Genomic DNA, 15287 nt, shown 5'->3' with positions numbered 1-15287 from the left:
ATTGAAAATGGGAAACAGAACCATTTGACTCTGAAAGCAAACCACTATAATGAATAAAAATGAGTAAATGTGTTTGCTTGTTTTCTGTTTCCTAAACAAGCAAAGAGTACTGAATAAATCTTTTTGAAAAATGAAGAGTGATAATAAAAGAACATTTCATGCTGAAAGCATAACAAAGAAATCCCAGATGTGAATATCCATCTTGTCCATCTTGGAAAGACAAATGCAAAAAATTGGAGTCTTCTGTGGGAAATAGGTCACCATTTTGAATTTTGTTTAAACAGAATCCTCAAGGGAACATTATCCTCAATTCTTTTTCTGTATTAGCTCAGTTTTTCCGGCTGTTTTCAGACCATGCATATTTCTGTCCAGCTGCTAAGTTGTCTTGGTCTCCCAAAGGTAGTTGTACTCCAAGAGAATAGGAACAAAGTGGTCCAAAGAGATGTCCTTGCTGTCAGTCAGGCTCATTCTAGTCACCTTATATTGAGCCATGCACATTTGCCCTATAAAATGGCTCTTTGATTTCCAAATTAGGAACATCTTCAGTGATCCTCAAGCTTTAGTATACTTGACACTCCCTTGGACCAGTGCTTAAAAATGCTGATTCCCAGACCTTGGGTGAAGCCAGGGAACCAGCATCCTTTGTTCTCGTGTTTGCGTTCTGATCTGCTGCGGGTGTTTCATGTACAACTCACTGAGGAACCTTGATCTAAGAGATCAGATCAGCAGCATCCTCTGCTTTGGTCTGCTGCAGGCTTCTTTTAATTTACTCACATAGCTTAGTTTCCCATCCTTCTCAACCTCTATGTCAGAGACTCCAACAGCTGCGAGTCGCGTTACTACTCTTCCTCCCTTGTCCTGTTCAACCATCATTTAAAGATTTTTCTACTTATCTTCTGGAACCTTGTCCTGTAACCCTTCCTTTCCTAGAGGCTTAGATACAAACAAAAGCCTGAGAAACTGTGGGAGCTTTTCCTCTCAGCTGGGCGGTCAGAAACAGCCATGGGCTGGATAATGCTACACCTTCTGGTTTAAATTAGAAACTGCAGTCTAGGCCCCTTCAATGACCACCTTTTCATTGATGTTTACTTTGTCCTGAAATTGCATTTCATTGGTCAAGGGGAAGCAGCCAAACCTATCATTAATAATGATGATAAAAAAAACCTGCCAAAAGTATAGCATCATCATCTTCATAATCTAAAGATAATATGACAGTATATTAAATAGGAACATATTTACTTGTAATTTTGAATAAATGTTTGTTTGGAGTTGATGTTGCCCTAATTTCATGTAGGTAAGATGGAAGGACAAATGATTTCAACTTTATTAAATTGTAAACCTAATCCATAGGAGGAAGGTCAAAACAATGGGAGTGGACTAAGGATGTGATGACTTTTCCTCCAACGTCCTCCATCTTGGAGAAACAGATCTTGATATTCACACTTGGCCTCACCCACAGACAGAGACTGGCAGAGACAGCAGAGACTCCCAGAGGCAATATCTCCTGTTACTTAGGAGGACAACAGAGAAAACTAAGGTAAGTGTTTAATCACTGAACACAATGAATACTTACTCAAGCGCCCAGAGGTTCTTGTCTTTGAACCAAGCACTTGGGACCATGTCTCATACAATGTATGGACACCGATTACCTTGTCCTTCCTCTCCTGTAGGCTGGTCTGGTTCTGTCATGTGAAGTTACACCATTGGCTTTCCAAGAGCTATGACTAAGTCATTTTTATTTTTCTGGCTCTTGCCTACAATGACAATACAGGAAAAAAGCCATACTTTTATACCTAACATGAGGGACGTTTATGAGAAGTCCTTTCGGTGAAGTCCTTTCTCAACACTGAGAAAGATGATTATAATTTATCAGATAAGAAAGGTGAACCACAGGGTTCTGATCAGTCAAAACTGATTTAGTTCCAGTGGTTTGGCCATATCTCAGCATTTGTCCATAGGTCTAATTGTGATATTTTTTGGGGAACTAGCCTGACCTTATGATTACCTTCTATTTATAGAGTCATTCTTTGAGCTTGCCTAGTTCTGGTCTGGAAACTCTCAGCCTTAACTATAGTCATATTTCCCTTGTGGGTCAGCTCTGGGGATGATTAGGTACACTGCTTTCGACTGCATGTGTCATAGTGGAGTGTGGAATATATTTAGCTGATCACAACTAGCATTTTTACTTTCAATAAAACGTAATAAAATTTCAGACTGCATTGCTTATAGGAACTTAGGATAGGTATTATTTCAGGGAATTTTATTTGTAGTGTACTTATATGTGTCATGAGTTGTAAAATATATTTCTTGTGCAGGACTAAGGTTTAAAAAGTTAAATACTGATCTAGTACTTGATTTTGATCGGTAGAGGCTAAAAGCATGAACCCTGAGACCAAACTGTTCAAGTTTGAATCCTGGCTCCATCACTTGACAGCTGTTTGACTTTGGGCAGATTACATAACTTTTCTGTGCCATAGTTTTCACATGTTCATGTATGTAATATAAGAGTAATAACAGTGGCTACCTCATTGGGTTGATATGAGGTTTTCAAAAATTAACATTTGTAAAGTGTTTGAAAACATTTTAAGTGCTTGATAAATGGTTGTGGGAGAAACTATTCTCCAAGTATCCTTTCATATTCTTTTACATATTGAATCAAAACAACCATGTTCCTGCTCTGTGGATATTTGTAATGTAGCATGTAAATATGTGCTTGAAAAAGGGGTCTATTCTGAATAGCATTATATTGGAATGTTTAACAGTGCCTCGGCAGCAGACCGGTGGATTCAAACCACAGTTCTGTATCTCAGGTGCTTAGTGATGTTTGGCAAGTTATTTGACTTTGCAGATCCTCAGTTTCTTTATCTACAAAGTGGGGCTAATAGAGTCTGTCTTATAAGATTGTTGCCAGGTTTAAATGAGACCACCTACAGACAGTGCTTAGGGCTCAAGCAAGAATCACGATCATTGTTCCTCCTGTTAGTAATTCAGATCATGTCATTGCCTCCTCTTTCCTGATGCACTGAAAAGCAACCTCTCCTTTTCTTTCATGTGAATGGTTTGCTTAAGTCCTGATTTCACTTTGGCTCTGGCGAATCAACCACATAGGGGTTCAGATAAAGACCAGTACTCCTGACTAGAAAAGCTATTGTGAGGCCCAGGTCTGGATTCTGACCGTCCCACTGTGCTCTCTCTGCAGCCTTGCTGTCACAACTTAGCCAAGTCACTAGAATTGTCCTTTTGCCTCAGCAGGTATTCACATCCCCACAGATAACCCCAAAGTGTCACAATGCAAGCCTGACAGCCAGAGCCTGCTTTGCAATACAGCTGTCTATGGCAATAGGTTCATGCCGTATTTCCTTCCCCTTCATCCTGGGGGGGGGGAGGAAACTGATCAGGACAAAGCTTGCTGTCCAATATAATGAAGTGCTTTGTGTGATGTATCACTTATAAATACCGTGATAGCATAAAAGGGCTCATTAGCTGAAGGGGCTTTCAACTCCAGTTCTTCAGTTCTTAAGGACCTTTGGCAAAACTGTTCTGATAAAGAAAATGTAAGATTCTTGAGGACCTGTTAACTGTTTTTCTGTAACTCCCTCCCTTCTCCCATGACACATTGTTCTTGTAGCACTACACAGCTTTAAAAAAATTAGTAATGGAGATATGTTATGCAGCATTAATCTCTCACCTGACCATAAGCTCCTCAAGGGCAGGGGACCTGCCTTATTCATCTTTGTATCCCCTGCAAGCACCTGGCACACATCTCAGTCAGTGTCTGTGGAATGTAATCAGGTTGAATTTATATCTCAGATCACAGTGCCAGATCTCAAAATAGGGCTGGAGCTGAAGGCAAGTGAGGAATCATTTATTTCCCACTGCTAAACGGAGTGCTGGCTTCCAAGAAATTTAAGTCACCCAGTAACCCCAAAGGATGCATTTTCCAGCCCAAGGGAGGGCTGCAAGGTGATTCTTGTGCTTTTGGTGAAAGTTTTTTTCTCCTAGTTCTTCGGGGTAAGGAAAATGAAGCCCTTGGTCTTGCTTCCTGCTGGTTTACAATCTAGGGCTAGGAGAAAGTAAGCTGGAAATGTAAACTCTTTTCATGCTCTGCTTAGCTGATATGGAGAGACAGGCAGTGGGTAGGGCTACAGAGCCCTTTCTAACTCACCTTTATTTAGGGCTGGGGACAGAATTGGGCATATTCTTGTTCCCAATTAAATATAGGGGCATTATTTGTTATTTTCTTCCCTTTCAGAGGTACAAGTCCTTGACTTAATCTTCTAGTTTATAAACAGAAATAAAGAAAATAGTCTTCGGAAAACTATCCATGTTTCCAAGCCAGGCACTCTACTGAGGCTTTATGTGTGTGTGTGTGTGTATGCATGCGCATATATCTATCTAGCTATCTATTTAGATATCTATTTTTTAGATATCTGTTCTTTATCTAAATAACTAGCTAGCTAGCTAGATATTTTCAGCCTATAACCTGACAAGACAGGTATTAATGTCTCCATTTCCAGTTGAGGAAACTGAGGCCCAAGGCGTTTAAATGGAGAATCCCGGATTGGTTATCAGGTCCATTTAGACCCACTCAGTATAGCACGAAGTTGCCCCCTTTCTCCTCCAGCATGCGTTCGTGTGAGTGACTGTGTTTCCTTTTACTCTTAAAGTCCTATCACTTTTTCTTCTGGTCAGTTTCCTCGATTTTACTTTTTCTAAACAAAGTCCAGTTCTTCTCCAAGGTCTCACCGCCCCCTCAGCCATCTCTCCCTGGCGTTCCAAGGCCGGTCAGCCGCTCCCCCGCCAAGTTCAGAATTCCAGCCTCTGGCTCGGATTCAGGGTTCCACTCCCACCCTCCAGGACTCCCCCCCTCCTCTCCCGAGTCCCTGGGGCCCCAAGCGCTCCGGCGGGAGCCCGTAGTCAGATCCTCGGCCCCGCCTCCCCTACCTGACGCCCGTGCGGCCGGGGGCGCCGCAGCCTCCGCCCACCGGCGCGCCTGCCCTGCCATTGGCTCCCCGGGCTGCCCGTCTCCTCCGCCGGCCCCGCTCCTGCCCCGAGGCAGGTTTTGCTGGCGAAGCCGCAGTCCCGGCGGCGCGGGCGCAGCGCGCAAGAATTGTGGAACGTAGAGCACGGACTCGAGCTGGCCTGTCCCCGCGCGCGGGAGCCCCCGTCGGCCGCCGAGTCTAGGCGGCTGGTAACTTGGCGGCGGTCTCCGGCGGCCGTGCTGCGGCCATGTAGTCGCCGGCGGGGCTCCCCGCAGCCCGGGAGCGTCGGCGAGAGGAACCTGGAGCCGCGCAGCCCGCAGCTTTCCCTGGAGACGCTGAGTGCGCGCCGCGTCCCCGCCGCCCCTCGGGCCGCACTTTGGGCCCGAGAGGGAAATGGGGGAGAAAGTTTCGGAGGCGCCGGAGCCGGTGCCTCGCGGCTGCAGCGGCCACGGCCCCGGAGCTCCAGTCCCTGTGGTGGCCGCCGCGTCCTCTCCAGGCGCTTCCTCGGCCGAGTCCTCCTCGGGCTCAGAAACTCTGTCGGAGGAAGGGGAGCCCGGCGGCTTCTGCCGCGAGCAGCCGCCGCCGCCGCCGCCGCCGCCACCGGGCGGCGCCGTAGGCGCCCGGCCGCCCGCCGCGTGGGCTCCCGCGCGCGTGGTGCTTGAGCTTGGAGTCTGTGCGCCGCCGCCTCAGCTCCCCGGAGGAACCGCGCCACCCGCGCCCCGGGGCAGCAGCGCGTCCCAGGAGGAGCAGGACGAGGAGGTGGGCCCCGCCTTCCCCCGCTCGCCCCCTCCGGGTCCCGACTATCCGGAGACCTCAGCTCTCCGCCCGGCTCGCGGCCCTTGGCTGAGCGCACTGGGGCATAGGGAGGGAGAGGGGGAGGGACCCCAAGTGCTCTGCCCCGAGGCCGGGGTGCTGGCAGTTAGGAGCCTCCGGGTGGGTTCCTGACTTCCCGTGGCTGTTACCTCCGCGTGTGTGTCTTCAGGTGCTGTCTGATAGTGTGCTTTTTAAGATGTCAAAGCAGCAAACTCCTTAACGTCTGTATCTTCTACGGTGGGTGTGTGAGTGGATGTGATCTAGACGCCTAGCTTGTTCCACAACTAAGAGCTCATTTTCCGAAGTGGGCGTTGCTTCCCGCCGAAGCTGTCGGGCCGAGGGGGAGTGTGGTGAGGGTATGGGTGTGAGGGGAGGAGGTGGTGTGTGGGTCCTGGCAGACGAGTGGAAGCAGTACCCCCGGAGTTGCGCGGAGGCGTGTCAGTGACGTCCCCACCCCCCGGATCCCCTGAGGGTGGTTTTGGCTGGTCCGCGCTGCGTCAGTCTTCTGAGAGAGGGGGACTCTCAGCTTTCCGTCTGCGGCGCGGACATGCCCGCCTGCAGCTCCCATTCGGATTATTCCCGGGTGTCCAGATGCGTGCTGATTGCCGAACTGGATAGAGACCCTCCCATCTTCTTTGGGAGCTGGGCGGGGGGGTGTTTCTGTGTCCATCCTGATTTCTTGGAAGAATGTTCTCCCAAAACTTGTGGGTCGGGTCCCGACACATTGGGCATCTGACTTTGGTGTCTTCTCCACTGCTTTTCTTGGCTTTTTTCGGCCTTTGGAGCACAGTTAGGGAAGGATAGGGTTCTTCATTATCTTTAAGATTGTTTGCTTTGGAGGGTGATTGTGCCGAAGTCATCTTGGTCAGGCAGGGCTATAAATAAAACATCATCCTAACATAGACTCTTTGTGAAGTTCATTTTTCAGTGCCAGAGTCCTATTTTTGTCCTCTTCGATGGGGTTAGCTTTAATGTGTAATTGTCTCTCAGAATATGCAAGTTGAGGTCAGTGTCCTGACATTGGCCCCCTGGGACCTCAGTCTGAAGGCAAAGAGTGGATCTGGCACCAGGTGGAGGAGTAAAGTCCTCCCTGTCAGGTCAATGGCCAACCTTCTGGCAGTAACCCTGACTGATTTCCCAAAGCCCAGGAGGATTGTAAGGATCCTGGATAGGTGTCTGGAGACCTGCGTTCTAGAACTGTCGCTGCTCCTGAGTTGTGAGGCCTTTGGTCAGTTGTTGCATTCCTCTGATGTTCAGTTTTATCTGTACAATGATGGGTTTGAACCAGTTAACTTCAAGGTAAAGTTGATCAGGAATTTAGGATGCATTGATTGTTCAGATTGATTTTAGGGACAGGATGGCAGGAGTTAAGCTGAGTGCCACAACTACCACAGAGCTGTCAGGGTCCCTCAATGGTTGTGTCCTGTTTTGAAGATGCCGAGTATGTGCCAGGTGTTTACCCTGTGATACCTGCCTCAACTTTAAAGATGAGCAGACTTGCCATTGGGCAGCTGGGGGTATGCCCTCACTAATTTACTACTCGATTCTCATTCAGTGTTTTCATTAGTAGAAAAGATGCCTACTCTTTTCTGTGTAGCTAGGAGAGGGTGCTCTGGGGTAAATGACATGGTCTTGCATATCTTGGGGTGGGGGAAGTAGGGAACTTCCACTTTGGATCCTAATTCTGGAACACCCTAAACCTGGCCTTAGGGTGACAGTGTTTGACTTTCTCGGAAGTGAATATAATGATAGCTTATTTCACAGGCAATGCAGTGAGGATTGGTTGATGGAAACATATTTTCGAAAGTGGAATGACTAAATAACATTGGTCAGTATTTGTGAAACCTCAGAATTGGATGTAAACTGATACAGTATTGCAATTTATTGTGTAACTTACTCTGTGGCAGGGGTTGCTGGAAATTATCCAGGAGTGGAAATCTTGACTTGCTCTGAGGATTTTAAAGTGCCTACTGTAACTGTGGAGTTTTTACCTCCTCAGGAGTACAGAAGTGATAGTCTTGATGAAAGGCCTTGAAGTCCAGTGTGCGTTTTCTTTTTCATTTTGTTTTTTCCCCCACAGGTGATTGTATGGTGCAATGATTTTTTTTAAACTTTTGCAGGGATTGTGGGCTTCTTTGAGAATCTAATGTAAGCTCTCCACCTGCTCCTAAGAAAATGAACATAGCTATAAATACTGTTCCAGAGGGTTCAGTCATGTTACAAACACTAAGTTAGTGGGAAGACCTGGGTTTGCGTCCCAGCACTGCCACATTAACTAGATGTGGGATTGTGGACCATTCCACTCATGTAAGCCCTGGTTTTGGCACCGTTAAATGGGAATGATAGTAATAGAGTTAGGCGTTTTACACATGCCATTTAATTTACTTCTAGTACAGTATCTAACATATAGCATTACGTACTAAGTAAATATTAATTCTCCAAGTTAATTTGTGATGAAAGTTTTGTGAAATGGAAGTATGAACTTGGGCTGCCTTGTTATTTTTATTTATGCCTAAATAACCTGTTGCTTTGAGAGAACCTGAGACTATGTGTGTGTTCAGGTTATTCTCCTTTTATTAACATAAGCTGGGAAGCATTTTATTTGTATCAGGTTGTAATATGGCAGGGCAAAGTTAGTGTAATGTTACTATTAATACAGCAAGGCCCTGAGTAAAAAGCATTAAAAGGCTTAAGTGCAGCCCATAAGATGGGAAAAGATTCGTTTAGATTTTGAAACTGTTATGTCTAGCTTGGGAGAGTCATTGCTTTCCAAAGTGTGTTTTTTCTTTTTACAGTAACTTACTGCATCACTTGTTAAAAAACAGCAAAATTCAAGTATGTAGTGTGTAATTGCGGTGTTAATTTTTTTGGCAACCTTGTTAAAGCTGATTTGAATATATCTAGTAGTGTCTTGTAGTATCTTGTAGTACTTTGTATTTTATCTTACTATCAGCATGTGTGTGAACTTACTGAGTCTCATAGACTTAAATCAGTCCTTTGTGCTTTTGGTGCTTAAAAACAATGGTTTAGCAAGGCAATGACTATAGTTCCTTTGTTCTGAAAGTGGAACACTGGAGAGTTAGAGATGATGCATGTCATTTGGTTTAATAAACTGCATCTGACTCCCTCTGCTGCTTTCTTAAGTCTGTGCATTTGGAGTCTGTGGGTTTTGAGGGGTAGTGGGTTCTATTAATCTACAGTGATCTAGATTGGAGGACTGTTCCTCTGATCACATTTCTCAATAGACTTCTAGGCACTTTGCCCTGTCCTTTCCCAAAGCAACTGGTGATGACATTAGTGAAATACTCAGGTGCTGTTTGCTTTCACTGAACTCTTCGAGGGCAGGGATTTTGTTCTGTGTGCCTAGCACCGTACCTCTAATACATTAGTAGGGACGCAGTGAATATATGTTGAATGAATAAGGAAAAAAATGACATCTTTGAAAATAGTTGTGCATTTGATTGAAGGGTGACTGTATATTCATTTGTTTCTGCCTATTGTGAGTTATGCTCAGACCTCCAGATCTCTTATCAAAAATATCCCATGGATCCAGGTTTTTGTTTCGTTTTGTTTTAAAGAGAATGGGAGAAGGGGCAGGGACGGGGCAGAAGGACAGGGAGAGACTCTCAAGCAGGCTCCACGCCCATCACGGAGTCTGATGCAGGGCTGAATCTCACAACCCTGGGATCATGACCTGAGCTGAAATCAAGAGTCCAACACTCGACTGACTCAGCCACCGTGGCGCCCGCCCCAAGATCCAGGTAAATTTTGAACAAAGCCAAATCACTGAGGTTCTATTCAAAATACCTTTGAAGGGACTTGTGTATTAAGTCTGCTTTTCACTGTGTATATTAGAACTTGAAACTTTGAAGGATTCTTAGAATGGCTGAAAAAAACGCTTAGTGGTTGAAAGGATTTTCAACTTGATACAAAAGCGGCTCATTTATACTCTATGACACTAAAGGATTTGTTTTGTTGACATATGTTGGGAAATAGTTTCCTATGTTACAATAAGCATGGTTATGGGATGTCTTTGAACTGTTCTATTAAGTAGTGTTTGATTTTGAGTACTGCGTTTAGCAATACTTGGGGTGTGTGTGGAATTCCTGCATGTGCTAGTGATGCAGCAGGTGAATTTCTGGTGTTGATTGGTTAAGAAAATAGCAAAAACAACCATGGATTCAGTAAAGCTTTTCTTCTCTCTCTCTCTCTCTTTTTAAAATTTTATTTGAGAGAGAGAGAAAGCGTGCTCCCACATCTGAGTGAGCATGGTTCGGGTAGAGTGGGGGCAGAGGGAGAGGGAGAAGCAGACTCCCTGCTGAGCGCGGAGCCCAACTCAGGGCTCTGTCCCAGGACCCCGAGCTCACACCTGAGCTGAAGCAGCTGCTTAACCGACTGAGGCACCCAGGCTCCCCTCAGTAAAGCTTTCCTTGAGTTTGTATTTTATTAATCACAGCAGCGACATAATTTGAACAAAAGTAGTGCATAAATCTTGGCGCATTTATTATTTAGTCTCCTTTTTTGGCTCACTGTTTCAGTAAGAAAGCCACAAGCTCAGAGAATCAGTCAGATAATATATATTGCATGAGACTCTTCTGAAGCATCGGCCTCAGTGTTAAGGGCCTGAGAGTGGATGAGACAGAGATAGCTTGGATCTCACGAAGCTTCTAGTGTAGTTGGGGGAGATAGTCCCTAAACATACGATTACTAGTTGGTTTCAAAGGTGGTAAATGGGTACAGAGGAGCAGACTGTGAGGGAGTGTGTCTGTATCGTGTAACTCATCTAGTCTGGAAGGTGAGAAGTTCCTCACTGAGGAGGTGATATTTGAGCTGAGACCTCACGGATGAGTGGGGAAATAGCTGGGAGGAGTGAAGGGGTCAGAGCAGTGCAGAGAGCAGGAGGCCGTGAAGCAGGAGAGAGTATGGTGGGTCTGTAGGTTGTTTGGCATGCAGGAGGGAGCATAGCATCAGATGATGCTTCAGAGGGATGCTGTAGGGCGTCCGGAACCTTTGGGACTTCATTCCAAGGGTACTGGGAGTCATTGAAGGATTGAATTAAGAAAGTAGTATGATAAGATTTGTGTCTTGGGAAGGTGGTAAGCATGAAGCCCAGCTGTTGGGAATGGCTTGTGTAGCCTGTTTAAATGTTCCAGGGCTGGAGCTGATGGTCTAGAAGACGGTGTCTTAATAAACGGTGTGTACATGGAACAGGGGGCTCATTCCTGGTAGTTCTCCAGGTAAACACATGGGAAATATCGTAGAAAAAGAACTTACCTTTCTTCAAGAGATTATCATAGAGTGAATATTAATGCTCCTTTTCACAGTGATGTTGCCTTAAGCCTATTATTTTCTTGAAGGAAAAACTTTATTAATGGGAATGGTGACTGAGAAGAGGGCCTTGCAGTCATTCATTTCCACAGTAAATTGCAGGAAAACATGTACCCAAGGTGAATACAAGGTGAAATTGCCCTGAGATTGCATGAGCTTCCCTGTTGATGGGAAGTGTGGTGTTTGTGAGCCAATACACATTATGAGGGTCTAGCTTGTTTGCTTGTATTTTTCTAGAGAATGAAGGGTCAGCATCAGAAAACTCAGGAATTTGCCCTTTCCACCTCTGGTCTGAGGTATTCTAGGGAAAAGTCAATATTTATATTTTGCCAGTGTTTTACAGTCAGTGACAAAGCTATGTATTTCCTCAGACTTAGTGGATACAATGTGTGAATGAATCCAGTTGTTTCTCAGTTTATCCCTTTGAGGAAGGGCATGGAAGAACTATAATGCGGGGTGCAAACATGATAAACTGTAGAAAGAGCTTGTTAGAAATATTTCTCACAGGACGCCTGGGTGTCTCAGTCAGTTAAGCGTCTGCCTTTGGCTCAGATCATGATCCCAGAGTCCTGGGATCAAGTTCTGCATCGGGCTCCTTGCTCAGTGGGAAGACTTCGTCTCCCTCTGCTTGTCGCTCCCCCTGCTTGTGCTCGCTCTCTCTCTCTGTCAAATAAATAAATAAAGTCTTAAAAAAAAAAAAAGAAAATTTCTCACAATGAGGAGGATCCATAACAAGGTGGCCTGGCATTGGAGAAAACAGTGTGGTGTATGTGTATGTGTGCATACATGCACATTTATATCTTAGAAAAGATGACTAGACTTTTTGGATGGAAGAAACCCCATGCCATTTATAATCACGTTATCAAAATCTGTAGTGTTGTCTGGAAAGGGCTTGCGCTCCTCTCCTTCATCCTGTCAGGGCTAGCAGCCAGTTTTTCTCTGCTCTAGGGTCAGGGTCAGTAGTGCCTGAGGGTATAGACTAATGACACTAGTTCAGCCACTTATGGGTTGTGTGACTTTGGAAAGGTTATTAATGCTGAGACTGTTTTCTCCTCTGTAAAGTGGGTATGACAATGTTTATTTCAGAGGGTTGTCGTGAGGATTAAGAGGTGTTTTATAGAGTACCCAGCATGATGCCTGGCACACAGTATGCATTCCATAGTGGTATTTCTTATTACTACTAAGTATGGAAGAGCTGGCTTATGCACAATGTCCATGCCATAGCCAGGAATAATTAGAAGCCTAGAGGTCCCTTCCCTGATGCATTATGCTGCCAGCCTGTTCTGTTGGTAGTCCTCACAGGCCCTTTCATTAATGAGTAGGTAGATATGTAACATAGTTATCACTTTTCATTTCATAGAGCATTTCTTATAATGTGGTGTATGGTTCATTAACCCTTCTATTAAGATAACATCTCTCTTTTACTCATGGAACCTGCTCTTAGTGATCATTTATTAAATAATATCCTAAAAGACTCTAGCCACATGTAAATTACTAGCTGTGCCCAGGGATTTAGTCAGAAGGCAGCACGTCAACCATGTGGAGAGGCTGGTGAGATGACCATGAGCTTAAACATCGTATGTAATGATTTGGAGGCTGAGAAGGGAGTAACAGGACACATCAAATGATTTTCTGATAGCCAGCGTTGGCTCATAAAAGCATTAGGGTGAGGTGGGACTACGCAGGTGTTTGAGGGGCCACCCCGGTTTCACAGAGAGGAAATCTGTCAGAAGTGTGATAGTACTTTTAAAAGTACAAGAATTCATGTATGTAAATTGCGCCCCCCCCCATTTTGTTTTGTCTCTTTGGGGGCACTGTAAACATGTCAACCTTTAAGGCAAAAATAAAAATAATCTAGGAGCTCTTACTGTAAAACTCAAAAGCTGCTGCAGGGACTGCAGTTTGTTTCCCTCTCACCAACCTCATGCACTGCCCTATGTGCTTGTTCAGGCCGCTAGTTATATAACTGCATTGTTCAGTTCAGGATTCTTGTTCTTGTATGTTTCCAATATTTTGTCTGATTTTTTTTTTTTTTTTTAATCTGGTACTGTTCTTACTGTTCTTACTCGGTTAAAGCGTAACGTAAGATTCAGCATAAGTCTTATCCTCAGCAGCTTCTCTGTATTTGTCTCTCCCTCTCTATGCCCTTCTGTCTCAGCACACTCTCATCTTGTTCATAATCCCTGGGAAGGATAGGAGAGAAAACCCTTCCCCTGAAGGTGAAATGTTGGTTCAGGACCGTGGTCAGCGGCACACATACAGTAAAGTCACACTTCAATGTATAGAACTTGTGTGCAGTTTCGGGTGGACCCTCGCACTTCTCTTAATGAAGAGCATTCACTGCTTATTTAATGATTTGACTTCATAACTGTCTCACATGTGTCTGTGAGACAGCCTGTGAATTTGTACCCTAAGCTTGTACTCTTTTGCCAGCCCATCAATTCCTTTCTTGGACACAGTCGATATAATTTTGATTATGGTACTTACTTCCACCGAACCTTTCAGCCCAAATGGTTTGTACTGATATTGGGGGCTGGGGGGAGGTAGGGATGTGGGAGAGAGAATGGAAATACTGACAAATTGGCTTTCTTTTCTTAACTAATTTCATAGGCTATCATGTGGAAAATGAAAATTTAATTTTATTATTCTTGACTTTGTAATTGAGTGGTATTTTCAGTGGCTGGCAAGCTCACAGGTGCACCTTATTTAGTATGGATAGTGGAATGCACATTAATAAACTCACATCAGATGTGGGTCTTTTGACCGCTTAGAACTTGGTCAGTTCCTTTTTTGATAAGCCGAGAAGGTAGGTATGTAGTTCAGTCCTGCCTAATGATTTTGTGCCTTTCTATGCTTGTTTTAAAAAAATAATACCATCATATCTCTGGCTTCTGGTGTTAATGTTTGTTTTTAGGCATTTCTTTAGGCAGTGATGGGTATATGTTTTGCAGTGTAGGAAGGGCCCCAGTGCATCATCAGTGGAAGAGAAATAAAATTGGGTTAGAATTGGTTAAAATCTTACATCACTGTACGTGCCATTGAGACTTCAATCACAGAAGTTACAAATTTAAAATTGATTCTTAGGGTAATCATTGCTCCCTAAACTACCTTAAGGTTTTGAAATGGGAGGCAGTGGTGATGAAATCTATTTTGTGTATAAAGGTTAAAGGATTATTTTCACAAACAGCTTTTTTTATGAATAAATTGTTTCTCTTAGGAGCGTGTCTAGCTCCTACATACGTAACATAAACTAAGAAAATCTGCTTTGTTACTCCCTTAGTTTTAGCTGGGGTGCTTAGTTGAAATTATCTGAAGCTTAATTGATACGGTTTGAGGCTTACTTGAAGTCATCATTACCTCAGGCTTGTTTTAAAAGGGCAGCTGTGGGGATTCTCCCTCAGGTGTAGCCAAGAGGAGGAGGGGAGAGTTGCTCCAGACAGAAGGGCAGCCCGAGATGTTTGTCTGGAGAGAGGTCACCATTGAAAAGTTTGACTAAAAAAGAACTTCACTCACGCTCCTCTTGCATGAGTAGAGTACCTATCAGGAAGACGCAAGAAAAGGCTGTCCTTTCATTTTTGTGGCCCTCTTGTGACTAGTGAGTAGAAGCTCGGGGTTAAGTTGGTGTGGCTTTAGTTTAAAGATTGAGTGTTGTGTGAGCGTCAGAAAGCTACAGAGAAGAAGAGGCAAATGGCTTGTCAAATAAGGAAAGACTGCCTTCTTCTTGCTCTGCATTTTGGCCCTTTAACTTACGTAACTGTTGTTTGAAATACTCCTTTTGTAAATTTTACTTAATGTACCACTTAATGTCTTTGAAATTTCTTGGTGTTTTGTTCTATGGACGTTGGCTAAGTTACCCTCATAAGCTGTTGACTGCTGGGTGGGAAGACAAATAGGGTCAGAATGGTTCTAACCTTTTAGGACTAGTTTTAATCTGCGGTGATGGATGGCTTTTAGACATGGTGCAAAATCGCTATTTGAATAAGAGATAAAATGGAAATTACAACTTGGAACTCTCAATCTTATTAACAAGTCAACATCAGTTTTATTTTTGGGAGTTACACTGTTGAAATTAGAACATTTCCACCTGGAGCAAGCTGAGGTTAACAGTTTTAAAATTAGGGAATAAGACCAGCTGGGAGGAGTTATACCTTTAGAGAAGCAACT

At 44.3% G+C, this 15287-nt stretch overlaps 1 protein-coding gene across 7 annotated transcripts in view; it reads left to right on the top strand.

Moving 5' to 3' along the window:
- Positions 1-1353: 1353 nt before the first annotated feature.
- The window catches only part of MAST4 (microtubule associated serine/threonine kinase family member 4), a 537673-nt gene continuing 523739 nt past the window's right edge, over positions 1354-15287 (top strand). For 3 of the 7 annotated variants that reach the window (XM_045794229.2, XM_087862103.1, XM_087862111.1), the window contains exon 1: positions 5060-5741. In XM_045794229.2, coding sequence (XP_045650185.2) covers positions 5376-5741 — 366 coding nt within the window. In that variant the 5' untranslated portion in view covers positions 5060-5375. Of the gene's footprint in view, positions 1538-5058; positions 5742-15287 lie in introns of those variants that run through there. The other 4 variants (XM_045794231.2, XM_087862105.1, XM_087862106.1 and 1 more) reach the window with 3 other exon arrangements.

This window comes from Ursus americanus, chromosome 5 (genome assembly GCF_024610735.1).
Source record: "Ursus americanus isolate L20-20 chromosome 5, mUrsAme1.1.p, whole genome shotgun sequence".
NCBI lineage: Eukaryota > Metazoa > Chordata > Mammalia > Carnivora > Ursidae > Ursus > Ursus americanus.
The sequence above is the reverse complement of the archived record's forward strand: the minus strand, read 5'-3'. Positions and strand labels throughout refer to the sequence as shown.